A 24,586-nucleotide genomic window follows, 5' to 3' on the forward strand; every position below is an offset into this window, starting at 1 on the left:
TCGCCTTGGGTACCAGTGCGGGTGCTCCTATCCGTGTCATAAGCAGCGGCGTTCCAGTCCCCGCCGGTTACGAGGGGTTCTTTTAGGCGGGCTGCGCTCTTGGTGGCACGGGTGATGTATGTGTATAATGCATCGCGGGTGGATTTGTTGTCTGGTGGGCAGTATATCCCGATGATATGCAGCGGTAGGGATGAATGTGTTGCGATTCGCAAGTGAACCATGTATCCTTGCAGCTGTGCTGGTGTGGGCAAGCATGTAATGTGTTCTTTCCGGGCGTATCTGGTGTGTACGGCTAGTGTGACGCCGCCGGAGGGTTGGTGCCGCCGCGGGTCTTGTTTTTGGCCCTTCAGTGGTGGGGGGCGGGGTGTGCTGTGCACGAACGACGTGTACGCTTTGAGGCTGTTTTTGATGATGTCTCGTTCCGTCCTGGTTCGATGGGCTCTCGTTTTGGTTTCGGTGAGTATGAGGATGTCTGCGTCCCAAGTCTCTAATTCATCTCGAATCGCTGTCAGATTTGAGAGCAGGCCTCGGGCGTTAAGTGTGACGAGGTGGCATGCATCGGTGTGTGTGGGTGCCACCGGCGTTGCAGGGTCTTCCCGAGGCGCCTGTGCAGCCTTGAGGAATGCTTGGAGTGTGGCTTGTCGTGCCTTGACAGCCAGGCGCGGTGGGGGGTTGGGAGGCGCGGCGGGTGGTGATTGTTGGGGGGAAATGTTGGTCACGGCCGGCGTTGCAGTGGGTGTGTGTGGGTTTGCCGGGGCGCGGGTGTTTGGGGCTCGCTTTGCTTCGCAATTGGTTGTGGCCCGTGTTGTTTTGCGTGGTGCCGGGGGGGATAGGGAGAGCGCGCGTTTTGCAGCCTTGCGTGGGTTGGTGGGGGAGCCCATGGCTCGCAGGAGGGCGTGTGTAATGGTGTTTGTGCGTGCTTTTTTGGGTAGTGGGCTGCGGGTGGGTGATTTGGCGTGTGTGACAATGATGTCTCGCGTGCACGGGCCTCCGTCCCAAATAGATTCGTGGAACAGAGGTGAGGGATCTTGGGTGACAGAGCCGGAGGTCCAGGTGTGACGTGTGACGGCGATATAGTGGTTGCAGTCTGTAACGGGAAACGCGGTGGGGAAGCCGGCGAGAGCCCAGGAGTGGGGTACATGTGCTAGATACACGTCATGGCGGGTGTCATTGGGTTGGGGTGTTGGGAGAGTGAGCCAGTCGGTGTAGCCGGGGCTAATGACGTGGATTTGGACGCCTGGTAGGAGGGATTGGAGGGCAATCAGGTCAGGGATGGTAAGCATGGAGGTATCGCGGATATTGCGGCAGTGTGTGCGTATGGTGTTCTCTGGGTGTGGGGATTCTTCGTAAAGGCCGAGGATGTGTGTGCGCATCTCGTCGCTGCCCGGGGTGCCTGGTGCGGTGAGATGCTCGAGCCTGGATGCGATGCATGCTCGTATGGCGCCAGTCATGGGCGCCCATTGTGCTGGGTCGGAGGGTATGAGTGGTACCCGGCTGCCTGGTAGGACGGCTAGGGTCCCAAAGATTGCGCAGTTGTTGCCCCAGGAGCATGTGTCTAGTAGTTGGTGGCCGTTTGCGGTGAGGTGGTTGGCAAGCTGACTTAGTGCGCGGAAAGATGGTTGCCCCATGCGGTCGGGGGCCCAATTGGCGGGTGGCCCAATTCCGTTCAGGCAGAGGGGTAAGAGGGGTGGCGTGTCAGGGGTGCGGGTAGACAGCGTGAAAATTGTGCCGGCCATGTCGAGGGTCGTGGTGTGTTGTATGGTGCGGGGTTGGGTGTCGGCTGAGTCGAGGATGATCCAATTAGCGCCGTGCCGTTTGACTGCAAGTACATGGCCGTAGATGCCGCTGGAGTAGCCTGGTGTGAAGATGAGGAATCCATTGGCGGCTTGTGCATGGCGGCGTGTGACGCTATGTGGGGAGTCGCCGGGGCGTACGGCGTCGTGGGCATGGAGAGCTAGTGCTTGGTTTGCTCTGTGGCAGTTGTACATGAGATAGTGGTTGACAGCGTGTATTGAGAACTGGCCTATGGCCGGTGTGAAGGCTTGCGACAATGCAAAAGTTTCGGTGGTGTTCTCGCGTCCTCGGGCTTGACGTAAGAGCTGCTCTAGATACGACAGGACACGGTAGGGGGATACGGCAGCTGCCCCTAACAAGTTGTTGATGGCGTGTATCCAGCAGAAGGAGAGCTCTTGCTGTTCAAAGTAGATACGTCCAGAGTGGGAGCTAGGTGGAGCGGAGGAGGAAGCAGGTGGTTTGCTGCCGGCTGTAAAGAGGAGGCATTGTGTTCCGCGTCCCTTCGCTTGCCCTTGTACGGCCTGTCGCGCATCTGCTATTGCAGGTGGCTTCGGCCGTGGGGCGCTGCGGGAGGCGTGAGGGAAATACAGCCATATGCGAGCGGGGGGGAAATTCGAACCTACAGCCTCCGATACGTAGTGCGTCTGTGTCCGCAAGTCAAACGTGGCGAGCAGCTTACACCGCCAGTGCCACCAGAAGGCAATAAGCAGAGGCAAGAGGACATAAAGCATGAGCATTCTGCCGGCCAGCGGGCAAGTTGTCCACCCATTGACATGGAATCCGGGAGCGAAACGGTCTTCCCGGCTGCACAAACTGTGTGTATCCTTCACCAGTCCCGCAGCAAGTATCAGCAGGGATAGGGCGAGTGTGAGCGCGAGGGGGCAGAGAGCAGAAAGGCGTGAGGAAAGTGTACTCTTGTTTGTAATGTTTTGCGGGTTAGTCAGATTGTTTTGTCTCTGGGGATATAAATTTCTTGGGGTAAGGGCAGCGTTGTTGGGGTTTTTGAGGGTCGGGTTGTTGTGGGTTGGCTCCAAGGGTCCGGTTCGCGTGTGCTGGTGCTGCGGTGTTACAGAGTATTGTTGTGTGTTGTTGGGGGTAAGTCGCGACGCTCTGGCGTTGCGCGGGAGTTGTGATGTCGCGGTCTGAAGCGTCTGTTCCTCCTTAGTGTCTGGTTGAAGGTGTGAACGTTGTTGTTTAGTCTTGCCATCACTCAGAGGGTGCTGGCGAGCCCTGGGCGGCTGGTGGAAGTCCGGTCGATAGGATGATCGTGAGAACGTGGGTTCGGGGTCGCGTCGCAACACTGTGATCCCAAGGAGCTTTGAACCGTGACCTTTGTGGTAGGGGTGTGAGGCCCCTTTACAGGGGAGTCTCGCTACCGGTCGTGTCTCCGCATTCCCTGGGCAGTTTGCCGCTTCAGAGCCTGCACCTGTTTTTCCTAGCTTTTGATCATTGCTAGGAAGGCTAGGGCATGGCTCAGCCACGCTATCTTCCGGACTTGGCCCAGTCGGCGCCAGTCTGTGAGTGCGAGCTGGCTAACTAGCCAGCATCGATTGGCAAGAGTATTGGCAACATTCTAGTGCGGCAGCAGCAGCAGTAGCAGCGGCAGAGCTGGCGCTGGCAACGGCAGCAGTGGCGGCTCAAGCAGTCAATCAAGCCGTCGCAGCACGCCGCTGGCTTGTCGGCTGCTGAGGTCCGTGCGTTAACGCCAGCAGGCATCTTGCCGCTGGCGCCTGTAGCCCAGCAAGGAGCTAGGCGTGCTTGATCGGCTTTAAGTCAGAACCCGCATGGTTTATGCGGCGGGGCGCGGCAGGCAGACCCCGTCTATGTCTGGTGCATGTGGGCAACCTTCCAATTGCCGCCATGTACCTGGCGGCGGTCAAGTCCGCCTCCAATACTCACAGCAAGGTGCGGGGCGTGGGTGAGGCCGCCACCTACCTGGGGATGGAGATCGGGAGGGACCCCGGCACCGGCGATGTTCCGCTGCAGCAGTGCCAGTACATTAGCGACAGCCACTGCATGACTGCTGCTGCACCTTGCAGCCTGCATTGGTCGCCTAGCACTTGTGTGCAGCCAGTAACAAGCAGCCAACACTGGCGGACGGCAGGACCCGCCGATCACTGTTTGGCGCGCTGAACTGTGTCGCCGTCAACCCAACACTGCAGATGCACTACGCCTGCTGGCACTGATCCACAAGCTGGCGGTGGGTGTGTTGCACTACCTTCAGCATGCCGCCGACATGGGTCTGCCCTTCCGTGCTTCCGCTGGTGCTCCCGCCCGCACTGGCAGCAGCAGTCACAGTGACGGCGGTGGCGGTGACATAGGTGGCTCTTTCATGAGCTACTGTGACACCGACGGGGCTGGTGATTCCCTGACTGGCCGCTGCAGACCGCCTTCATCCTTGGCCTGGGCCAGTGCCCATGTCTACCATCTACACTGTAGAAATCTGCCCAAATCCGCCGAAGGTGAAAACATTTGTTGGGACTGGGCCGCACTTCTACGGAGTGGAGACGTTTGGGTGCAGATTTGGTGGTATCTAAAGATATTTTGAGGGTTTGGGGGCTTGCCCCACTGATAAATTGTTTCCGGGCGTAGATGCTGCAGGAGGGGTCATCTACGCGCTGTAGATGCTGCGGGCCTGAGGGCATCTTTAAGATACAGGCACTGAAGTCCTGGGCGAAAGGGATGTTACTTAGGGATGGGGCTGCGCTTGGCTCTGCCAATGCGCAGCAAGCCTGGTGCCTAGCGGGACTGCAGTGGCATGCAGCGACACCAGATATGGTGCTCAGTTTACAGGGCAGTTACTCTCACGTTAGCAGCCCATCATGTGCTAACCATAGCATACCCCTGCCTGGTGTTGCATCGCTGGGGGTTCTGTTGGTTGGTCTGGAGGGGCCGAAAGGGGGTCATTTTGGTGCCGCACAGAGTGGTCTCACGGGACCACTAGCTGGCTATGCCTTTCTTCGTGCGGTGCTGCACTTAATGCAGTTCCCGGCTTTGCAGCGGTGATGCCATATGTTGACTGCATCACACGGCACGGTGTGCTTGCTGACCTTGCCTCAGTGCTGGCGTCTCAGTATGCGCCGTTGCTCGCGGGCCTGCAGGCGGCACCCGTCGTCCTGGCTGACAAGGAAGTGTTTCGGTGTGCGTCCGGCCAGCGGCTGAACATGACTAAAGTTGAACTGTTGGTGCTAGGCGCCCGGGAAGGCTTGGGGTGGTGCCGGCCGGGGCGGCGGGGCCTCCCTTGCCCCCGGGCTGGCGGGTGGTCACAACGGCCAAGTCGCTGGGTGTACATTTTGGTGACTGGAAGGCAGCCACCCCACCAATGGAGTATGCGGCGGTGGTGGGGGTGCTGGGCATGGATGTGTGCATGCCGGTGTCTATGTTTGGTCGGGCGGCCGCGGCCTCGGCGTATGCCCTGGGCAAGGTGCTCTACCATTTGGAGTTTGCGGGTCTGCCCTCGGAGACGGCTGTTAAGGCGTTGTTGGGTCAGGTGGCGGCAGTGGTGGACCGGCCCAGTATGCCGCTAACCCCCGCGCCCGGCCGGTAGGCGTGTCCCTGGAGATCATGCAGCTGCCTCCGGTGTGTGGTGGCGTGGGGCTCCTGCCTCTGCGGCAGCATGTGCAGGCACGGCACGCTGGCCTGGCCGTTCGGTGTGTGCTGTGGGCGTGTGGTTGACTGCCGTGTGTGCCGCCATGGACGAAGGTGGTGGAGGCGTGGCTGCGTAGGGGTCACCCGGCGGCCACGCCGCTGTGCCTGTTGGTGCGGGGTGGCAACTCCCGCGTTCTGAACAAACCAGTTCCCCCGGCCTGCGCACCGTTTTTGCGTTTGTTAGGTGCTATGGCTCATTTGCCGCCAGAGACGTTGGTGGCGCCGCCCGCCCCGGGGCCCTGGGTTTCCCATGTGCCAATGTGGGCGAATCCGGCGCTGTGTGAGAATGATCGGACTTTTGAAGAGGCGTTTGCAGATTTGTTTGCCTTACCGGGGCCCCTGTACGTGGGTCAGCTGGTGGCGACGTCTGACCAGCTGGAGGAGGTGCGAGCGGCTTACGCCTGCCGTGCGGGGTGGGGCACCCGGTTTGGGGAGGCAGTTCTAGATATGTATCTGAAGAAGGTGTGGCGGCCAGTGCTTGGGTGGGGGCCCCGGAGGGCGCTCCCATCCCCGCTGGTGGGGCCTGACTCGCCCCTGCAAGCTGCAGACCGCTTTGCGGTGGCGGTCGCGCTGCTCCCCACCAGCTTGGAGGCGGCGGCGCGGGAGGCCGGGGCGGCTCGTGGGCGTGCCGCTTTTATGCCACTCTCGGCCGGAGACATGCAACGGGCGGTGGCTGGGGCCCTTGCGCAGGTGGCCCGGGGATTGGGGTGGGTGCACGACGGGGGCCCGCCCATTCTCCTGGTGGTATACTCCGTGAAGGCGGGGACGGTGATGCAACTGGGTCCCCAGCTGTCCGCGCTGCGGACTAAACATTTGCTGTATGTGCGGGATGCTGGTGTGCCGGAAGCGGGAGAGGCTCATGCCGCTGGACCTTTGCCGGCACTCTGGCCCGTTTGTGAGCGTTGAAGTGGGAGAATCGCCACAAGGAGGTGCTGTGGCGGGTGGCAGCCAACGCATGTTGGGCACTTCCGAAGAATGGTCATCACCTCCGTGCGTCTGGAACGAGGATGCCTCTGTGCCAGGCTTGTGCGATGGATATGTGCGATGGGGACCGCCGGCACCCTTTCTGGGACTGCGTTGTGGCGCGGGCTTTGCGGGAGGACATGGCTATGGGTGCCGTGCCGGACTTGGGGGATGAGTGTTTCACTCGTGCTGATCTTTGGTTGGTGCAGCCGCCTGCTGGGCTGGCGCCGCCGGTTTGGGATGTGGTGTGCCTGGCTGCGTTTTCCGTCCTGGACCTGGGCCGGCAGCAGGTGGTCATGGCTGGTGTACGCGCGGGTCGGGCTTTGACGTCGTCCCAGGTGCTGCGTGTTAGTGTATCGTTTATCTCCGACTTTTGGGGTCGGCTGCAGTCTTTTGTTAGTCTTGGGATGGGAAAGTAAGGTGCCCTCTCAGCACCCACCTTGCGCAGGGTACCGGTGACTGCATGCTTTCAAGCACGTCAATAAATGCTCCTGGTGGTACCTCATGATGTGGACTCCCCGCCTCCCTCGCCTTGAAGCCGCCTCTGGGATGTGGGCGCCGGGTACCTCTGCTACGCTTTTCGACAGCAGCCCGTCGCGCGGGCGCGGGGGCAGCCGAGCGCGCGGGCGTGGCGGCAGGCGCGCGCACAGCAGCCCGTCGCGCGGGCGCGGGGGCAGCCGAGCGCGCGGGCATGGCGGCAGGCGGGCGCACAGCAGCGGAGGGAGCGGCAACGAAGACGGTGACCAGCGTGGGCCCCGTGGCGGGCCGGGCCGGGCACCCGGGGACAACCCAGTGCCGGGCGTGGTCGCGGCTGGCGATCCGCTGGCTGATTTTGAGCTGGAAACCCTTGGCCCCATGCGCATCGTGGGCGTTGATCCCAGCGTAGGCAACTACCTGGTGGCCTGTGTCGGGTCAATGCCAGGCTTCTCACCGCACAGCTACAGTGGCCGGCCACGAGCCGCGCACGTCTGGCGTGGCCCAGATGGCCAGGCTCCTGGGCCTGCCCAGTCCCCACTGCAGCGACGGCGGAAGCGGCGGCGGCGACGGCAACAGCGGCGGCAACAGCGGCGGCAACAGCGACAGCAGCGGCGGCGGCGGCGGGGGCAGAAACGGAGGTGGCGGCGCCAGGGGGGCGGGAGGTGGAAGGGCAAGAGGCGAGGGTGGCGGGGCACGCGCCAGCACACGCATCAGCGTGCCGCAACAGAACGGCGCCGCCAGCAGCGCGCCTGCTTCACCCGGCTGTCTGGCGCTGGCTACCGCCACTGCACAGGCCAGACAGGCCGTCGGCTGTGGCAGCAGGCACGGCAAGAGGAGCAGCCGGCGCTCAAGTGCTGTCAGGCGGGGATACCCAGCGCGCGGGTGGCGTCGGCAGCTGATCATGAGCTGCGAATACGCTACCTCTACTCTGGAGGTGGCGTGGACGCGGCGGCAGCTGCCGGGTCTGCGCCTGCGCCGGCGCAACAGTACGGGCTGTGGCACCTGCTCCGTTTCTACCGGCAGTGGGGCCAGCGGCGGTGGCGCCTGACTGTCCATGTGCGGACGCAGAAGGTGGGGGTTGAGCAGATGCATCCACACCAACTGCATTGCGCTGACGCAGCACCAATGCCACGGGTACAGGTGCTGGAGCACTCGGCGCAGCAGCTGGCTGGTGGAAGGCCCAAGGAGGAGGTCATTGTTGGCTGGGGCAACGCCACCACTGGTCATGGCGGTTGCATCAGCAGGTTGGGGCGGGGCCCAAACCGGGCACTGCTCCGCCTGCTGGTGGACAAGTACGCGCACCTGGTGGTGCACGTGGATGAGTTCTACACATCACAGGCAAGATGAGAGCAGACGGGTCGGAATGAGTAGACAGGTGGTCGGGTGGACAGGATGGGGCTCGTGTACTGGTAGCCGGGTAGCCAGCAAGGTTCACACTGTACACCTGTCCCCTCCCTCCCCAGGTGTGTGCGAAGTGCGGGCGGCGCTTGCTCGGCGACGGGCAGTGCTGCCTGCAGGCGGTCGTACCATGGGGGGCTCATGTGCTCACCAAGTCCAAGTGTGCAACCACTGCGGGACGGTGTGGGTGAGTCTACTTTGCGGGCGGGCGGCTGGCTGGGTGATGGCTGGGTGGCTGGGTGACGGCTCAGTGGGGCTCAGTGGGGCTCAGTCATGGGCTCAGTGGGGCTCAGTCGTGGGCTCAGTGGGGCTCAGTGGGTGATGGATGGGTGACGGCTGGGTGACGGCTCCGTCGAGGGCTCAGTGGGACTCACTCACTCTACCCTCCCGACGGTGCAGGGACGTGACGTCAACTCCGCAACCAACATCCGGCACGCGCTGGTGGAGATGCTGCTGGGGCACAAGCGACCTGCATCGCTGCAGACTGGCGGTGGCGGCGGCAGCGGTGGCGGCGGCAGCGGCGGCGACGGCAGCGGGGCGCGTGCCCGCATCTTGGTAGTGGAGGGGGCGGGAAAGGCCACGTGGAGGAGGAGAGCGCAGCGTAGCGCCGCCCAAGAAGCGGCGCAAGCGCGCAGGCTGAGGAGCCGGCTGGTGTCCAGGTAGCGGTCCGCGGTTGGGCTGGCAGGGCATGCGTAGCGGCATGACGAGTACGGTCGTGCGGCTGTTGACAAGTGTGCTGTGTCTGGCTGCGGTTGGCTCTGCTGTGACATCGCGATTGCTAGGCACCTGGTTTGGCTATGTGCCTGTGGAAACCGACCCTGGCTATGTCCGGGCGATGAGGTTGTTCGGCCTCAGGGGTCGTATCTTGTTTTGGGGGTAATGTCTAGCTCCAGACAAAAACGGCCGGGTGGCCGCCGTCTTTTGTCTGGGCACATGGCGGTTTGGGGGCTTCTCCATAGGATTTCGGACAAAACCCGCCCCAAACCCGGGCCAACAAAGTCTCGCCCCAGACATTAGCCCCAAGGACGAATGTCTAGGAAACGGCCAAAATGGTCAATTAATGTCTGGAGACATTAAGATAGGAGCCCTGTTCGGCCTCAGACTGTGGAGGGGCTCAGCCCCTTTTCCCGTGACCAGGGAACACTTGTTCTGAACTCTGGGTTAACGGGGTCCTCGCCCCCCCTTCGTCCAGGTGCCGCGCCCCACCCGCACGGAGTGGCCACTGTCCATTGATTGGGCCGCCTTCACCCTGTGGGTTTAGACACTTGGTATCGTGCTATGTTTGCTGATGCCTGCAAAGTGCACGGGCACATCACGATTACTAGCATGTCACAATGAAGCTGTGAAACCCTGAACTACCGACTTTGAAGTGTTATGATGTGAAGGTTTGAAACCTTGAACTTCGCATTCAGACAGCATACTGTAATGCATATGTGAATGCGGGTAAACCTCAAAAGCAGAAATCTGCCTTCCAGTACCACTGCAGGCATCCCAAAAGCCATCAAAATTCGAGTGTAGGCCCGGATTCAGGAGCCCTTCTTTGCACAAGCCTTTAGCTGCATTTGTTAGAGGTTTTACAAATGAACATGACATTGCTCATGCCCCAAGCCCATTGCCAGGGTCCTAGTCACAGGACTTGTGTGTACGCAAGTCACCTGACTGTCAAGTTTTGATGGGGGTTAAGGATGCGCACCCTCTACACTGAAAGCCACCCATTCGACACCAGTGCATCATGTCTCTCTATCTCAAACAAACACAGGACCCGCTTGACAAGCTGCTTGGCGAGCTGCCCACCAGGCAACACGAAATCCTTCCATGCCAGCTCCCCATAGTATTCAGACCTACAGGATACCCAAGTATGTCGACACAGCCATGGGGCCCTCACGCCGGAAGTACAGACTGCAGCACCAGCTCGCCATTCTGGAGCCCGGTGCCACTGGTAGTTGCCACACGTGGTGCACCCAGGCTGCCGTTGAGCTTGTTGAAGTAGGCCCACGTGATGCCAAACATAAGGCCTGGGCTCTTGGGCAGCTTGCCATCCAGCACAAACTGGAGTAGGTGTTGCAGAATCAGGCATCAGGCAGGGATGAGCTAGGTGTCAAAAGAAAGAGCAACACAGCACAAGCATTAGTCACATAAACAGTTGCCACTTCCCCAATGCATGCCACCATGTTGTGATTGGACAGTGGGTAGCCGCCATTGTAGTGAGCTTGCGTACCTCATGCCCCCATGCACACCGCAGGGCCTGCATACCTGCTGGCAGCTCTCGAAGGGCAGGGCCAGCACCTCAATGCACTCGCCGTGCCCCAACAGCCCGCCGCCTGCACCTGCCACCGCCATAGACGAGTCCACCTGCATACCGTAATGCATAGCCAATGAGCACACAACAGACACAGCGCAAGCGGGGGAAGGAGGAGGCGGGGAAGGAGGAGAAGGAGGAGGAGGAGGAGGAGGAGGAGGGGAGGCGCTACCTATGGCATGAACAAGCTGCGGGATGGCCAGAATCGGTGGCTGAGCAGTCACCATACTGACCTCCGCGTAGTACATGATGTGTGGACAGCCCTGGGTGCCCGCAGACGCAATGCCAACTCCAATCTGTACACCACCGGCATGCAACACGGGGCACGACTGTGACACTGCAACATTGAGGCAAATGACGAGGATTTCTAAGCATATCATGCCCAAGATGGATGGCAGCATTGCAAGGGACTCTGGTTAGCGGCTCACCTCGTGAATGCCCTCCAGGGGAACATCAAACCCGCACTCCTCCATAATCTCCTATGCAGCGGGTGGCACAGACACATGAGTGTGGCGTCTCTTAAACTTAATACCGCAACCTAGAACCACCATTGCGCGCTCGATTGCGTTGTTCGCTCTGGCAGCGCACAAGCGCCTCAAGCGCGAACGTGAGCCGAGCGCCGGGTGCGCGCAAGCAGGCGCAGCGCCGCATGGCAACCGATGGGTGCGCACCTCCTTGCAGATCTCTGGGTTGGACTTGTCTTTATCGATCAGGCCCGCGCACAGCTCATAAGTAAACGCTGCGTGCATGGCCATTGACAAAGGGGGCACAGTTAAAGAAGATTACAGTAATTGTCAGTGTGTGTTGTGGAGGCCTTGGTGCTTCATGCCTGTCCATGCATCCCGTCATGTTGTCCATTGCATGTTCTTAACGAACCTAGCAGTGGCATTGCATGCAGCTGCTTAACTCCTGAGAGAAGCTCGCCATTGATATTTGCTTGGCTACGTTGATACACACGCGCGGGCGCATATACAAGCACCCACCCTCGCTGTATGGTGGCTTGGGCTTGCCAGCGGCCTCCGCCTCCCGCATCAGGGTTGCATACACAGCTGGCCTGAACAGAGCACAAGCAGGAGGACCGTGAGCACACAAAGGAGAAGCAGGAAAACGAGTTAAAGCCAACCCGCGGTTTCCTGTGCATTGCAGTAAACCTTGCATCATATTGCTACCTCCTTCAACTGCGCCGGTCTACCTCGCTGAGCCCGCACCTGAACTGGCGCACGATAATCCAGGCGTCGAGGTCCTTGTGGTACAGAACCACGCCAACGGACGCGTGCGACTCAACCACGTCCCAGCGCCGCTCCTTTCCTGCACGTGTTGCAGTGCACATTGTCTTGTGAGGCACTCATGTTATCAGATGGCGAAAGCCCCTGCACCACCTTCTGCTGACCCCATGCCTGACAACGGGTCCTCCTGGTCCCCACCTCGGAAGTTGTACATGGCGGCCTTGGGTGTGATGTACATGCTGCTCTCCAGTGGCTCCAGCCGGAAGGAGCTCTCAGGCCCCAGCATGTCCAAGGCCTCAACCACCGTCTGCCCTGTCACGTATAGATGGGGATGTGTGTGAATATGGTTGTATCCTAGCATAAGTAGGACTTCAGACGTGATATTTGAGTGGTGCTTGCGTTTTATGGGGCTGTCGGCAGACCACTGGTCTGTCGTGCCTTGTTTTGCGTGGGTGCTGCCGCCAAAAGACCTAAAAGTGGTGCTGTGTGTTGCGTTTCGGTGGGGCTTTGGCGGGCTTCGGCTTGGCTTCGACTCATGTACGTAGCACTTTGAAGGTCGGCTGTCAACCAGGGGGTGGGGGTTTCTCTCTGGGCCGAAGATGGCTCCTCGCGGCGTGGGTGCGGTGTGCCCCCGCTTATCGGGCTGTCCCTTCATTTGTAACTCGCATCCATAAGTAGGGTCGGTTAAGAATCAGACTGCCTCGCAAAATAAACGTTACCACACTGCTAGTTCTACGGGGTAGCTTTCTGGGTGTTTTACCTCGCCCGGTGTATGGATATACCCTCTGGGAACCTGCTAGGTTGTCTCTAGCTTATCCCTGCATGCTCTGACCGGTATCACAACATGGGCAGGGTTGTTCTCTAGCGCAACCAGTTACCGTTACAGCGCACCATGAATAATGGTACGTATCATTTCAAGCTACGGGATTGTGGATATGTGTATTCCTGAGACATATGGGGCCATGGTGCAGCACGGTGCCCTGATGCGCTGACACAGCGCTGAAGTGGTCATCTGTGCCTGCGTAAACTAACCCCGGCTTATCCGGGAGCTCAGGTAGTCTCGAATCCTTTGGCCTCAAAGGGCGCGATGTGGTCTGGGCTGAGCCCACTTTTCCCATGCTTCAGGCGTCAAAGGAAAAAGGGTGGGCACGCTGGGATACAGCCGATAAGAGGGGATAGGACAGGTTGATTAGGCGCACACATATCTGCTGCAAAGCATGTACTTTAACATGCAGCACTTATTCCATGCTTCATCCGTGCTATGCATGCTTCCATTGCATCTTGTTTTTTATCTCCGCTCGGACGGCTAGGTGCGAGTACATGCATGAAAAGCGCACGCCATGGATGCTACCCCGAGTGAGGCCCATTCCTGGGCCTCCCTTCACTGCGTGGGCCCCGCCCACTGCAGCCAACAAGCTTTCCTGCTGCCCACTGTTTCCACTGCCCACAAACGTCTCCCCCGTTCTACCTGTCTCTCTGCAGCGACCATCACTATCCCCGCCTCTCCACAGTGCTCGGGCTGGCATAGACTCTGCGGCCGTGCGTCTCGCCACGCCACTCACCCGGTGTGAGCGTCTTCACGCCATACGGGTACATATTTGGATACTTGATTGGCCCGGCCATTTCTGCAGCAGCCGAGCTCGCTTTGCAAGCAATGCGCCTCAACCCAGAGCGGTGCGTCAGTGGGGCGCGAAGCGAGAGCATCAGCAAGGGGTTTTATTGCGCCCGCACGCTGATGACTATAAGCGAAGATGTTATCAAAATAAGCAATGCGATGCGTTGATGTGTCAAATGACTTGACAAGCACGCGGAGACTGGAGACCGTCAGGGCTAGTCTGGGCCCAATCTGCACCTCATCCGGACGTCTTTGAATGAGGAGCTTCACGGAATGTTGCGGTCGTACTGCATCTATGAATAGCTTATAACTGTTCTGCATACACTCTTGAAGCAGCCTTGCTCCCTGGCACATGCGGTTTGATATTAGCGTGCAGCACAGCGGAGCTCGCTGCCAGCCTAAGTATGTTTGGGCCGGACGCTCGTCTCGCAATCAACCGGGAGCCGGCGCCGGTGAGCGGGAAGCAGGACAGTGTCAAGCACCCACCCGAGGGCTGTGTGCTGCGGCCGTGTGCTGCGGCAGAGCTGCGGGGCCCTTTGCTAGTGCCTTGCAGGTTTGGTACCAACCGAACGCTTACACCTGGGATTGTAGGGAGAGATACATGAGCAGTAGACGCAGGAGTTGGACGCAGGTTGCGCCCGCCACTCATGGGTCAACCAGCCTCACCTGTACTTCCAGCCACAACCCAGCCAGAGCTTGACCGGTGTCCTCCCAAGCACGCCAGCATGACCTGCGACCCTCCGCTCTTGAACTTTGCATCCTGCAGCTGCCCAACGAGCAGTCCCTGGTGGCTGAGCTGCGTGCCAAGCTGGGTCCCGGCCCGGACCAGGACAAGATCCTGTTCAGTATCCGCAGCGCCCGCGGGAAGACGCACTGGGCTGTCAACAGCTATCTGCGGGATATCATGTCGGCGGGGTGCGTGCCGGGAGAGGAGGACTTCCATCCGGGGCGCGCCCGTGTGCAGACCAGTGGCGCGGCAGGGCCGACGGCAGTGGCGTCGACTGCAGAAGGTCAAACAGCAGACGACCCCATGCCGCAGTCGCCGGACCTCACTGACGAGTCAGCGGCGCACTTCGCCGAGCGCTCCGGCCTAGACGCACTTCCCTCCTCGGTATTGGAGCTGGTGCTGAAGCACCTGGACTACACCTCCCTGTGCGCGGCCGCCCTGACCTGCAAGGCGCTGGCGGCAGTGAGTGGTCGGGGCTGGGCCCGGTACTAGGCTGCGGCATTGGAAATGATTGATTGGACATGTGAGATGCCGCTTGGCTCGCTGTCAGCAGATACCTTACGCAGTATGTACGTGCTTGGCAGCGTTTGGTTTCCCTATGCAATTGTAGTCTCAGTAAAACGTTTTTAGTATGTTTTCCCTTGCAATCGGCAAACAGGTGGCAGCGTCCGATGCGCTGTGGAGCAGCCTGTTTGCGGCACGCTGGGGCGCAGTGGTATTTCCCACGGAGGCGTACCTGGCCATGGGGGCGGCTGGTGGCGGCGTCGGGGCCGGTGCAGGTGGCTGGCCGGGCGCCGGTGCAGGCGCCTGGCCGGGTGCCGGCGTGGGACCGGCGGCAGCAGGTGCAGCAGCGGCTATGGCCGCTACTGGCGGCACTGGGCCGGGCATAGCGCTGGCTGGCCTTGCGCTGTGTGAGCCCGACAGCCTCCCGCATGCAACAGTGGATGGCGCAAAGGCAGCGGGGGAGCCGGGGCCCGGGAGCAGACCCGGCGATGGCTTGCGGCAGAGCGCGCTGTTTCGACTGGGCTCAGGCCTTGCGCCAGTACGGGAGGACAGCACGCCGCCGCCTGCTCAGCGTCAGCAGGCGCCCCTATCTGCTGCCTGTACGCCTCGGTCTGTTGCGGGCGCCTTCAGCCGTGTAGATACGCTTCAGAAGGCGCCGACAGAAGCCTGTCCCATTGCCTCCAGCTCCGCGCAGGTCAGCGATGCAGGTGTCACCGGTAGTAAGCCGCACCAGGCAGCTACTGGGGGTGCTAGCATGGGTAGCACCGTTCCAGCCGCTACCGGGGTATCGGGCATGGGCAGTACTGGCAGCAGAAGCAGCTCCCCAGACGGCGACAGCAGCGCTCGGCGGCGATACCGGGACCAGGTGGCGTTCCTCAAGTCTCTGCGCTGCCCACGGTGTGGCGGCGCAGCATTGCTGCCAATCCTGTACGGCTTCCCTTCAGCCAAGCTGCTGGAGGGCATGAGGTCCAAACGGTGAGTCCTAGTAACCGGGTTCACTTGGCATGCTTGGGTGTACCATGTGCCTTTTTACAACACGGTGTCGGTGTTTCCTTCACAGCGCCTCCATACTCGTACGTCACCAACACCACCTCGTGTCTTGCCTCATGTGCACTCAAATGCTACAAGGTTCTACAAATATGCACTAACAATGCCATACTCACGCTGCACTACGCAACCCCCGCATAAACAGGCTGATTCTGGGAGGTGACCACCTCATAGAGAGCTGTCACGTGTGGGGGTGCCCAAACGACCGCTGTGGTGCGAGCTACAGGTTGGTTGCCCCCGGGATTGGCAGAAAGCGCGGTTTGCAAAGTACATGACCTTACACACACGCCCGCCTTTCCTCGCACACTCCTCCAGGTTCTTCCCGTATGACCGTGTGGATGAATGGATGACGGACCTGGCCAAACCGCAGCCAGCCGGCCCCCACTACACCTATGAGCTTTAGTAATGATGCAATGTCACTTATACCACTTGACGTTTGTAGTTGTTTCAACAGCAGTCATGGGCAGAGTGGTTTTCAGCAGTCGTCAGCGTGACGTCAACTCCGCAACCAACATCCGGCACGCGCTGGTGGAGATGCTGCTGGGGCACAAGCGACCTGCATCGCTGCAGACTGGCGGCGGCAGCGGCAGCGGTGGCTGCGGCAGCGGCGGCGACGGCGGTGGCGGCGGCGGCAGCGGCGGCGGCGGCGGCGGCGGCGGCAGCGGCGGCGGCGGCGGCGACAGCAGCGGGGGCGCGTGCGCGCATCTTGGTAGCGGAGGGGGCGGGAAAGGCCACGTGGAGGAGGAGAGCGCAGCGCCGCCCAAGAAGCGGCGCAAGCGCGCAGTCTGAGGAGCCGGCTGGTGTCCAGGTAGCGGTCCGCGGTGGGGCTGGCAGGGCATGCGTAGCGGCATGACAAGTAGTGCGGCTGTTGACAACTGTGCTGCATCTGGCTGAGGTTGGCTCTGCTGTGGCATCACGATTGCTAGGCCCTGGTTTGGCTATGTGCCTGTGGAAACCGACCCCGGCTATGTTCAGGCGATGAGGTTGTTCGGCCTCAGACTGTGGAGGCTGTGGAGGGGCTCAGCCCCTTTTTCCGTGACCGGGGAACACTTGTCAGCAGTCGTGGACTGAGCACTTGCAATGGACGTCACCCGTGGAAATATGCAGCATGCATACATGGTTTCAAGCTTCTTGTGGACAGTCGCAGCGGGTTTTGGTCGACTGGGGCAGGGTGGGGAGCAGGGGAGGAACGCGCTACACACTATAGGAGGAACGACTGCGTCGGTCCAGGCTTGCATCGTGCTGGTAGCCCATGCTGCACGTATAGAGTGCTGTCTGCATGCTGTGTCTACCGTAGTGTCGCTGCTACGGGGATCACTGCCCCTGCCAGTATCCGTCACGTATGGGCTCCTACTGCCTTCTGACACAAGTAATCAACCAAACAAATCGCAGCCCGAGTCATGGCTACATGGCGCAGCACAAAGCCATTGTAACCAACTGTATCGATGCATGAACTTGATTAGACACGTTGCAGTGAACGCAGCCCACACTGGTAGCTTGGAATGGCGGCCACGCCATTGCAACCACGGACTGTGCCTGGGACCAAACAGACATTCATGTTGGTTTATGTTCTGGGTTAAGGGCAAGCCTGCGTCTCGTGCGGCACATTGGCACCCCTGCCACGCCCCAAACCTTACGGCTGCCTTATCCTGGCATTCATGCTTTCCAAACTATGCCTGCGGCGGCCCAGTGGTGTTGCCAGCCGCCATGTTTAAGCATCCACTCCCCATTAACGTTGCACCACACAGCACATCACCACCAGCTGCTGGCCCGCCAGCAGCCGGGCCGCCACCAGCCCCGCTGCCACCTCGAAACGCATGTCGCTGCAAGTGCAGAACATGACAGGTAGTGGATAAGCAGGGGGCCACAGCTGAGTCATGCCGGTATCTGGGGCATGTGCCTTGTGCAGGCAGGCACACGCGTGGAAAGCCTGTGCTACACAACTGCATGAGCAACCACATGCTGGAATCACCACGCTGCTCTACCAGACACCGCGGCCTTCTTATCTTCTTTTGGTCTCTGGGTTAACGGGGTCCTCGCCCCTCCTCGTCAGGTGCCGCGCCCCACCCGCACAGAGTGGCCACCGCCTACTGACCGGACCGCCTGCGACCCCTATGCGTTTAGTCACCTGGTGTCGGTGGAACTGCTCTACACTCCAAGCCGCCCACCTGGGCGCTTCCTCCAGCAGCAGCCGTTTGAATCCCAGCCGCTTGTAGAAGCGCAGACGCGACTCGATGGTTGTGAGGTACACCGCCGTGCCGGGTGCCAGGCCCTCCAGCTGTGTGGACACCAGCCGGCTCCCCAGGCCTCGTCCCCTAGTAGTGGGGGCGGTGACAGCGAAGTGAGGAAATTGTCCACGCCCTTCCAGCAAGAGCTCTGTAACCGTTGTTGCCATGCCGCGTACCTGAACGAGGGCCGGACCACCAGCGTGCGAAGCTCTGCGGAGCCAGGCGCAGCTAGCGGTACAGTCTGCACAATACCTACGATGCCCTCAGCTCCTGGCGCTTCTGCAATTGTAAAGCGAAACGGGTCTAACCCCAAGGGGTTGATCTGTTGCAAGAAGTAATGAGATATGAATTGGTTAGGCACTCTGGGATGCAAACGAAGTGTAGGGGGCCAAGCGTGGGGGCCAATGCAGCAACCGCCGGTAGCTCCCCCTGCCGGCAGCTGTTGGCTATGCACTGCGTCTTTGCGTGCGCGCTGCGGGGCTCATGCCGTGGTGTCACCCATGCCGCCCTTCAGTGCCACCACCTTGCCCCATTGCCGCCCACGAGTTTGATTGCTCGTAGACTTGGCTGCATCTGCGGGGGCTTGGCTAGTGAGCCGCCCCGGTGTGCCGCTGCGACAGGTGCGCGCTGACTGCTTCTTCTTGGGTTCGCCGCGCCGCGGCAAAAGAGCGGCCCTCTCAGTCTACGGCACTCCCATACCCTTACCTTCTCGGACAGCACAAATGAAACAATGGAGTTTGCATCCCTCTGTGCTCCGGGGCGGAGTCGGATGCTGTCGAGGGACGGCCCCTCAGGAGCCGGCGTTGGTTGGCTGGGGCGTGCCCGTACCATTGTTCGCAGGCGCGTGGGCATTTGCTGGCATCCTCTGCCAAAATAGCTATGAGTCAGTAAGTTTCTACGCGCCAAGCAGTTGGCGGGGACAGGTGGGCCCATCTTCCACTGCCGTCTCACGCAAGGGCAGCGAGCCACGGAGGCTTGATAATGCAATTCAAATTCTGCGTGGACCTTGGTTGGTGCAGGCCGCGACTGTGGAACTTCACGGGGCACGGGTACATGCTTGATGTACCATTGGTCCATTGCGGTCAAATGGCGCGGACCCCTTGATTGGCGTATTGCACAGAGCCCTTACTCTGGGCCTCTGTCCTCTTGTCCACATAAGCTGAGCTGTCCTTCAAGTGGGAGCGGACCAGAAGTTTGATTGACACCATTTCGTCAGTGACAGCAGCTCTGCAGCCTCACGACGTAACCAATCTGGTCGTCATAGTCACTTTTGCTTTGTAGAGTTCCAAGTGGGGTGAGTGGGCGTGAAGCGAGGAAGCGAGCGGCGCCCAGAACAGTCGCTTTCATAGCTGCCTGCTGATGATGCTTTTTCTTTTATCACTACCAGCTGTCTTACATATGCATGATGTGTGATAGTTGGTCGTGCGGCCTCTATTTGAGAGCCCTTGGATGCTCTGACCCGCGCCCCTCTGCGGCTGCTCCTTTTGCAGTGTGTGAAGGATGAACGCGACAGGTCTTTTGAACGATGGCCTTGCCTCACTTGGAATGAGCGGCTTTGGTGACAACCTCGCCTCCGGTCCTGCGCTTGTTGCTGCTGGAGGCGCTCTGGCGCTTGGCTACGCGCTGTGGGAGCAGATGAAGTTTCGTTGGTATCGTTCCGACAAGAACGGCAATATGCTGCCAGGTGCGTGGGTCGCTGATCGTCAACCCGCTCCGGGCCCGCCGAGAAGTGCGTGAGAAGGGGCCCCCTGTTCGCGCATCATCAAGGAAACATACATATATGACACAATTGCTTTCCTCGTTTCGGAAAGCCCAGAGAGCGGTGTCTGGGCACACTTAGTGTGGATGTGGGGTCAACCACACGCGCGCGGTGACTCCTGGGCAGGGCCGGGCCGCTGACGTCGTGCAGTAATGCTCCCACGCAAGGTTACGGTGTGGGATTTGAACTTCAGCACAGGCCGCGCCATTCGGGACAAAGTCTGACTGGCAGGTCAACGCTGGCAACAGTACCGGCCAGTGTACGGCCGTGTCATACGCAACCCCGCCGGTTCACTGACTTGGACTGGCGCCGCTTGCAGGCCCCGCCAGCGTGACCCCCATCATTGGCGGTATCGTGGAGATGGTGAAGGACCCGTATGGCTTTTGGGAGCGCCAGCGCCTTTACAGCTTCCCCGGCATGTCCTGGAACTCGATTGTGGGCATCTTCACGGTGTTCGTAACGGACCCCGCCCTCAGCCGCTACGTGTTCTCGCACAACAGCAGCGACTCCCTGCTGCTAGCGCTGCACCCCAACGGTGAGCGGTCAGCACGCATGCCACTCAAATGTTCAAGAAGCACACTGTACGTTTCAGGGCCTGCCTGCGCAGGCTAGCCGAGTCAAGCTAGCAAAGCCTTCCGTATTCAGCTGTGCGCTTTCTTGTTCACGTATGCGTAGCTGAGTGGATTCTGGGCAAGACCAACATCGCCTTCATGTCGGGGCCGGAGCACAAGGCGCTGCGCAAGTCGTTCCTGGCGCTGTTCACGCGCAAGGCGCTGGGGCTGTACGTGCTGAAGCAGGATGACGTCATCCGCAAGCACTTCAACGAGTGGATGCAGGTGGGCGGCCGCCGGGTGCGGGGCGCGCACGGAGCCAGAGAGGTCATATCGGAGGGCGCACAGGGGCGGGGCACAGATGGCCAGCTGACTTCTGGCGTCACTTGCTGCTCTTGTCAAATTGCTGCAGACCGCGGGCCCTCGCGAGATCCGGCCCTTCATTCGCGACCTGAACGCCTACACCAGCCAGGAGGTGTTCGTGGGTCCCTACCTGGACGATCCCACGGTGAGAGCCTTGGGCCGCGGCACGTGGGGTGAGGGGCAGTGCGACAGCGCCACTGGGGGCAGCTGAAACAGCCGCATTGGTGGGCCGTGAGTGGCTGCTATCTGTGTACATGGGTCTCAAGTACAAGGCGTGGACAGATTCCTGGCAATTGCTGTTACGTATTGGATCCTGGTTCAACCGTGTATTAACGCGGCAGCTATTCCTATCCAATCGAGCTTTGCTGGAGGACCGCGGCTTAAGGGTTGCCCAACCTGTCAATGCAGGAGCCCTTGACCTTGTGGCAGCACAATGCCGGTCTTGTCACTCTCAATCGTACGTCCGTTTGCATTCTGATGTCCACAGGAGCGCGAGAAGTTCTCAGACGCCTATCGGGCCATGACGGACGGCTTCCTGGCCTTTCCGCTGCTGCTGCCCGGCACCGGTGTGTGGAAGGGCCGCCAGGGCCGCCAGTTCATTGTCAAGGTGGGCCGCAGGAGTGTTCACAGGGGTTACTGCGTATGGCAGCGCATGGTGGCACGGAGCCTAGGAAGGCGATGGTTGCGGCTTTACGGGTCGCCTCCAAGAGGTTGTTTGGCAACCCCCAATCAGTCGATGCAGTTCTCTGCGCCATGCTTGCAACCTGCTGTCACAGCGGTGCCTGAATCAACGCGGCCCGCGTACCTCTCGCATTGCACAGACGCTGACCCGCGCCGCCGCGCGCAGCAAGGTCCGCATGGCCGCGGGCCAGGAGCCGGAGTGCCTGCTGGACTTCTGGACCAAGCAGGTGGGCGCGGCCCGCCCGGGTATCACTTACAACTGGGCGCTCACGGAGTAGACATGCACGGTACTCAGTCAGTGTGGAGGGATGCGAAGCGCACGCGCGCTCTCCGATGCCGGTCTGTGTTGCGCACGGCTCATTTGAAGGTTTTAAGCTTGCATGGGGTTGAGGGGTCAGTCAGTACAACAGCACATTAAGCGCCTGGAGCAGCCAACCTCGCATCTTTCCATGTGCGCCCTGGTGATCGCCCTAATGCGACTATTGCTCTGCGGCCATCATCTATACAGATTCTGTCTGACATCAAGGACGCAGCCGACGCGGGCCAGGAGGCGCCCTTCTACGCGGACGACAAGAAGATTGCGGAGACGGTGATGGACTTCTTGTTCGCCAGCCAGGACGCCTCCACCGCCAGCCTGGTGTGGACCATCACGCTCATGGCGGAGCACCCCGAAGTGCTGGCGCGGGTGAGAGCTGGTGGCGGAGGGATGCCAAGTGGAGGCGTAGCGGCGGCAAGGGCGAAGTCGTAAAGGGAGGGCACCTGACTGACGTAATGCTTGCCCAGCAAGCTCCTGGCGAGTTGGGTGGTGGGGCAGTTGGTGCTAGTCGCGCGGGGTTGCGCGTTGGCACATGGGCGTCTTTCTGACATGTGCGAGTGGACTGGTCCGGCCGCCCTTCCGCTGTGTGTTCACGGCACATGCTACCGGTTTGCTCCACTGCCTTGTTCATTCCCTAACCCAACGGCCCGTTCTGCCCCTGCCCCTTTCATCCTGCATCCCTCAGGTCCGCGACGAGCAGTACCGCCTGCGCCCCAACCCCGAGGAGAAGGTGACTGGCGACATGCTGAACGAGATGCACTACACGCGCCAGGTGGTGAAGGAGATTCTGCGCTTCCGGCCCGCGGCCCCCATGGTGCCCATGCGCGCCAAGGCGCCCTTCAAGCTGACGGAGACGTACACGGCGCCCAAGGGAGCGCTCATTGTGCCCTCGCTGGTCGCTGCCTGCAAGCAGGTGGGCGCCGGGGCGGGTTGTTGCACCATATTACGAGGGGCGGTGTGGAAGGACTTGGAACAGGTCTAAGCTGTTGACATTGGGCCGAGTTTCAGGAGTTGGAAATGACGGTGCAGGCGGTCGCAGCCGCGGTGCGACATACAGCCTTCCAACGGTACGGCAGTAGTCCTCGCGCCCATGACTAACGCACTGCTGGCACGGTTATACATACACAGGGCTACTCGAACCCCGACTCGTTCGACCCGGACCGGTTCTCGCCCGAGCGCGCCGAGGACATCAAGTACGCCTCCAACTTCCTGGTGTTCGGACACGGGCCGCATTACTGCGTGGGCAAGGAGGTGCGTGCGGCGTAGGGCTGGTGCAATCGTACTGCGAAGTGACAGCAGTCACCAGGACGCAACCTGCCGTTTTCCGGCTTGCGTAATGAACTTGACTGCTGCATCAATGCTGCGGCCCCCCTCTCAACTGCCGCCTCCTCACTCGCCTCCTGCCTCCGCAGTACGCCATGAACCACCTGACTGTGTTCCTGGCGCTGCTGGCCACCAGCCTGGACTTCCCGCGCATCCGGTCCAAGGTGTCGGACGACATCATCTACTTGCCCACCCTGTACCCCGGTGACAGCATCTTCGACCTCAGCTGGAGTGCCAAGAAGTAAGCCGCGGGCTATCATTGCTTGACAGACAGCTAGCGGCTAGCTGCATGGAGTTGTGAAGTGCTAGAAGGCGAGGTGTCGCGGCAGGCAGGCGGCAGTGGTGTCTGGCGTTCGAGGTGCGGATTTTGCATTGTACCGCCGGGGGCAGGTCCTCTTTTGTTGTGTGGAGTTAGTGTGACGTTTTAAGGGTTTGCGTTGTATGTATAGCCTTGGAGCTGGGGGCAGGGGAAGGGGTTTGTTGTGCCCATGCCCATGTGCCCATGCGACTGTATGCGGTTGTTATTTATCCCCAGACCGATTGCTATGCGTGCACGCATGTTTGTGCCTGCCACTAGTGGCTGCCTTGGGCTGGCTTTCAGTGTGCTCTTGTGCGTGACGAAATGGAGAAACTCGTGCATGTGCTGAAACCTCGATGTTGTGGGGCCGTCCACGCGCTTGGGCAGTGGCTTAGCTGACAATGCTGGCGATAACGTTGACGAGTATTTGTTATGTTGTATAGGCCCTGTTGACAAGGGCACTACAAGAGGATACCGTAAATTACATAGCAATGATGAGCGGGCGCAGGCCCATGAACCGGAAGGTGGCTGATGCGGTTAATGTTGGCTGTTGGTGGGCCGCTGTAAAGCAATGACGACTGGAGGGCATCCTACACATGTATCACAGGCCTAACAGCCCGCAGAACATACGGTACACTCGAATACTCCCCGCCCAAAGTAGTGGACCAGTCAGGGCAAACTGGGACAGTGTACGGTATCCCCGTGAAGCATGCGGGGAAGTCTGCATGGCGTGGCTTGGCCGGGCGACCGAGGAGAATGCAGTCAACAGGACAGTACCGTACCGCTACACTCGATTGGTGAAAGACTGGCACTGACGTCAACTCCGCAACCGACATTCGGCACGCGCTGGTGGAGATGCTGCTGGGGCACAAGCGACCTGCATCCTGCCCCTTGCCATGTTCCATTACGGGCAGCGGCGGCAGCGGCGGCAGCGGCGGCAGCGACGGCAGCGGCGGCGGCGGCCGCGGCAGCAGCGGGGGCGCGTGCGCGCATCTTGGTAGCGGGGGCGGGCGGGAAAGGCCATGTGGAGGAGGAGAGTGCAGCGCCGCCCAAGAAGCGGCGCAAGCGCGCAGGCTGAGGAGCCGGCTGGTGTCTAGGTAGCGGTCCGCGGTGGGGCTGGCAGGGCATGCGTAGCGGCATGACGAGTACAGTAGTGCGGCTGTTGACAAGTGTGCTGTCTCTGGCTGCGGTTGGCTCTGCTGTGGCATCGCGATTGCTAGGCACCTGGTTTGGCTATGTGCCTGTGGAAACCGACCCCGGCTATGTCCAGGCGACGAGGTTGTTCGGCCTCAGACTGTGGAGGGGCTCAGCCCCTTTTCCCGTGACCGGGGAACACTTGTCAATCTGGTAATTGCTAATACCAAGGCAC

At 60.6% G+C, this 24,586-nt stretch overlaps 4 protein-coding genes across 4 annotated transcripts; 2 read left to right on the forward strand and 2 right to left on the reverse strand.

Moving 5' to 3' along the window:
• Positions 1–9,334: 9,334 nt before the first annotated feature.
• Positions 9,335–13,594, reverse strand: CHLRE_11g467524v5 (uncharacterized protein). Its single transcript, XM_043067280.1, has 9 exons — positions 13,368–13,594; positions 12,004–12,117; positions 11,788–11,887; positions 11,563–11,633; positions 11,251–11,318; positions 11,008–11,058; positions 10,813–10,875; positions 10,534–10,632; positions 9,335–10,329 (listed from the first exon to the last, which is right to left on the reverse strand). Exons 1-9 carry the CDS (start codon positions 13,426–13,428, stop codon positions 10,162–10,164), a joined length of 795 nt encoding a protein of 264 aa, XP_042919281.1. The 5' UTR covers positions 13,429–13,594; the 3' UTR covers positions 9,335–10,161.
• Positions 13,595–13,730: 136 nt separating this feature from the next.
• CHLRE_11g467525v5 (uncharacterized protein) lies at positions 13,731–16,862 on the forward strand. Its single transcript, XM_043067281.1, has 6 exons — positions 13,731–13,872; positions 14,187–14,609; positions 14,806–15,626; positions 15,844–15,924; positions 16,014–16,075; positions 16,141–16,862. Exons 1-6 carry the CDS (start codon positions 13,825–13,827, stop codon positions 16,485–16,487), a joined length of 1,782 nt encoding a protein of 593 aa, XP_042919282.1. The 5' UTR covers positions 13,731–13,824; the 3' UTR covers positions 16,488–16,862.
• Positions 16,863–16,874: 12 nt separating this feature from the next.
• CHLRE_11g467526v5 (uncharacterized protein) lies at positions 16,875–18,925 on the reverse strand. The gene is made up of 4 exons (XM_043067282.1): positions 18,632–18,925; positions 18,103–18,248; positions 17,867–18,013; positions 16,875–17,521 (listed from the first exon to the last, which is right to left on the reverse strand). The coding sequence occupies exons 1-4, from the start codon at positions 18,776–18,778 to the stop codon at positions 17,428–17,430; spliced, it is 534 nt and encodes a 177-aa protein (XP_042919283.1). The 5' UTR covers positions 18,779–18,925; the 3' UTR covers positions 16,875–17,427.
• A 115-nt stretch (positions 18,926–19,040) lies between these two features.
• On the forward strand, positions 19,041–24,582 carry CHLRE_11g467527v5 (uncharacterized protein). The gene is made up of 11 exons (XM_001701376.2): positions 19,041–19,220; positions 19,417–19,610; positions 20,005–20,220; positions 20,361–20,521; positions 20,649–20,744; positions 21,087–21,206; positions 21,421–21,507; positions 21,789–21,965; positions 22,282–22,509; positions 22,725–22,847; positions 23,009–24,582. The coding sequence occupies exons 2-11, from the start codon at positions 19,427–19,429 to the stop codon at positions 23,162–23,164; spliced, it is 1,548 nt and encodes a 515-aa protein (XP_001701428.1). The 5' UTR covers positions 19,041–19,220; positions 19,417–19,426; the 3' UTR covers positions 23,165–24,582.
• The last annotated feature ends 4 nt before the right edge of the window (positions 24,583–24,586 follow it).

This window comes from Chlamydomonas reinhardtii, chromosome 11 (assembly GCF_000002595.2).
Source record: "Chlamydomonas reinhardtii strain CC-503 cw92 mt+ chromosome 11, whole genome shotgun sequence".
Classification (NCBI taxonomy): Eukaryota; Viridiplantae; Chlorophyta; class Chlorophyceae; order Chlamydomonadales; family Chlamydomonadaceae; genus Chlamydomonas; species Chlamydomonas reinhardtii.

Excerpts from the sequence above, each read along its gene's own strand:
- CHLRE_11g467525v5 (XM_043067281.1), top strand. The coding sequence starts at position 13,825 with ATGTTTGGGCCGGACGCTCGTCTCGCAATCAACCGGGAGCCGGCGCCG. Across the intron at positions 14,610-14,805 it reads CCTGCAAGGCGCTGGCGGCA|GTGGCAGCGTCCGATGCGCT; the intron begins GTGAGTGGTCGG and ends ATCGGCAAACAG. Across the intron at positions 16,076-16,140 it reads GGCCAAACCGCAGCCAGCCG|TTGTTTCAACAGCAGTCATG; the intron begins GCCCCCACTACA and ends TGACGTTTGTAG.
- CHLRE_11g467527v5 (XM_001701376.2), top strand. The coding sequence starts at position 19,427 with ATGAACGCGACAGGTCTTTTGAACGATGGCCTTGCCTCACTTGGAATG. Across the intron at positions 21,508-21,788 it reads TGGACTTCTGGACCAAGCAG|ATTCTGTCTGACATCAAGGA; the intron begins GTGGGCGCGGCC and ends TCATCTATACAG. Across the intron at positions 21,966-22,281 it reads ACCCCGAAGTGCTGGCGCGG|GTCCGCGACGAGCAGTACCG; the intron begins GTGAGAGCTGGT and ends TGCATCCCTCAG.
- CHLRE_11g467524v5 (XM_043067280.1), bottom strand. The coding sequence starts at position 13,428 with ATGGCCGGGCCAATCAAGTATCCAAATATGTACCCGTATGGCGTGAAG. Across the intron at positions 10,876-11,007 it reads CCCTGGAGGGCATTCACGAG|ATTGGAGTTGGCATTGCGTC; the intron begins GTGAGCCGCTAA and ends GGTGGTGTACAG. Across the intron at positions 10,330-10,533 it reads CCTTCGAGAGCTGCCAGCAG|TTTGTGCTGGATGGCAAGCT; the intron begins GTATGCAGGCCC and ends CACCTACTCCAG.
- CHLRE_11g467526v5 (XM_043067282.1), bottom strand. The coding sequence starts at position 18,778 with ATGCCCACGCGCCTGCGAACAATGGTACGGGCACGCCCCAGCCAACCA. Across the intron at positions 18,249-18,631 it reads CATTTGTGCTGTCCGAGAAG|ATCAACCCCTTGGGGTTAGA; the intron begins GTAAGGGTATGG and ends TTCTTGCAACAG. Across the intron at positions 18,014-18,102 it reads GTGGTCCGGCCCTCGTTCAG|GGGACGAGGCCTGGGGAGCC; the intron begins GTACGCGGCATG and ends CCCCACTACTAG.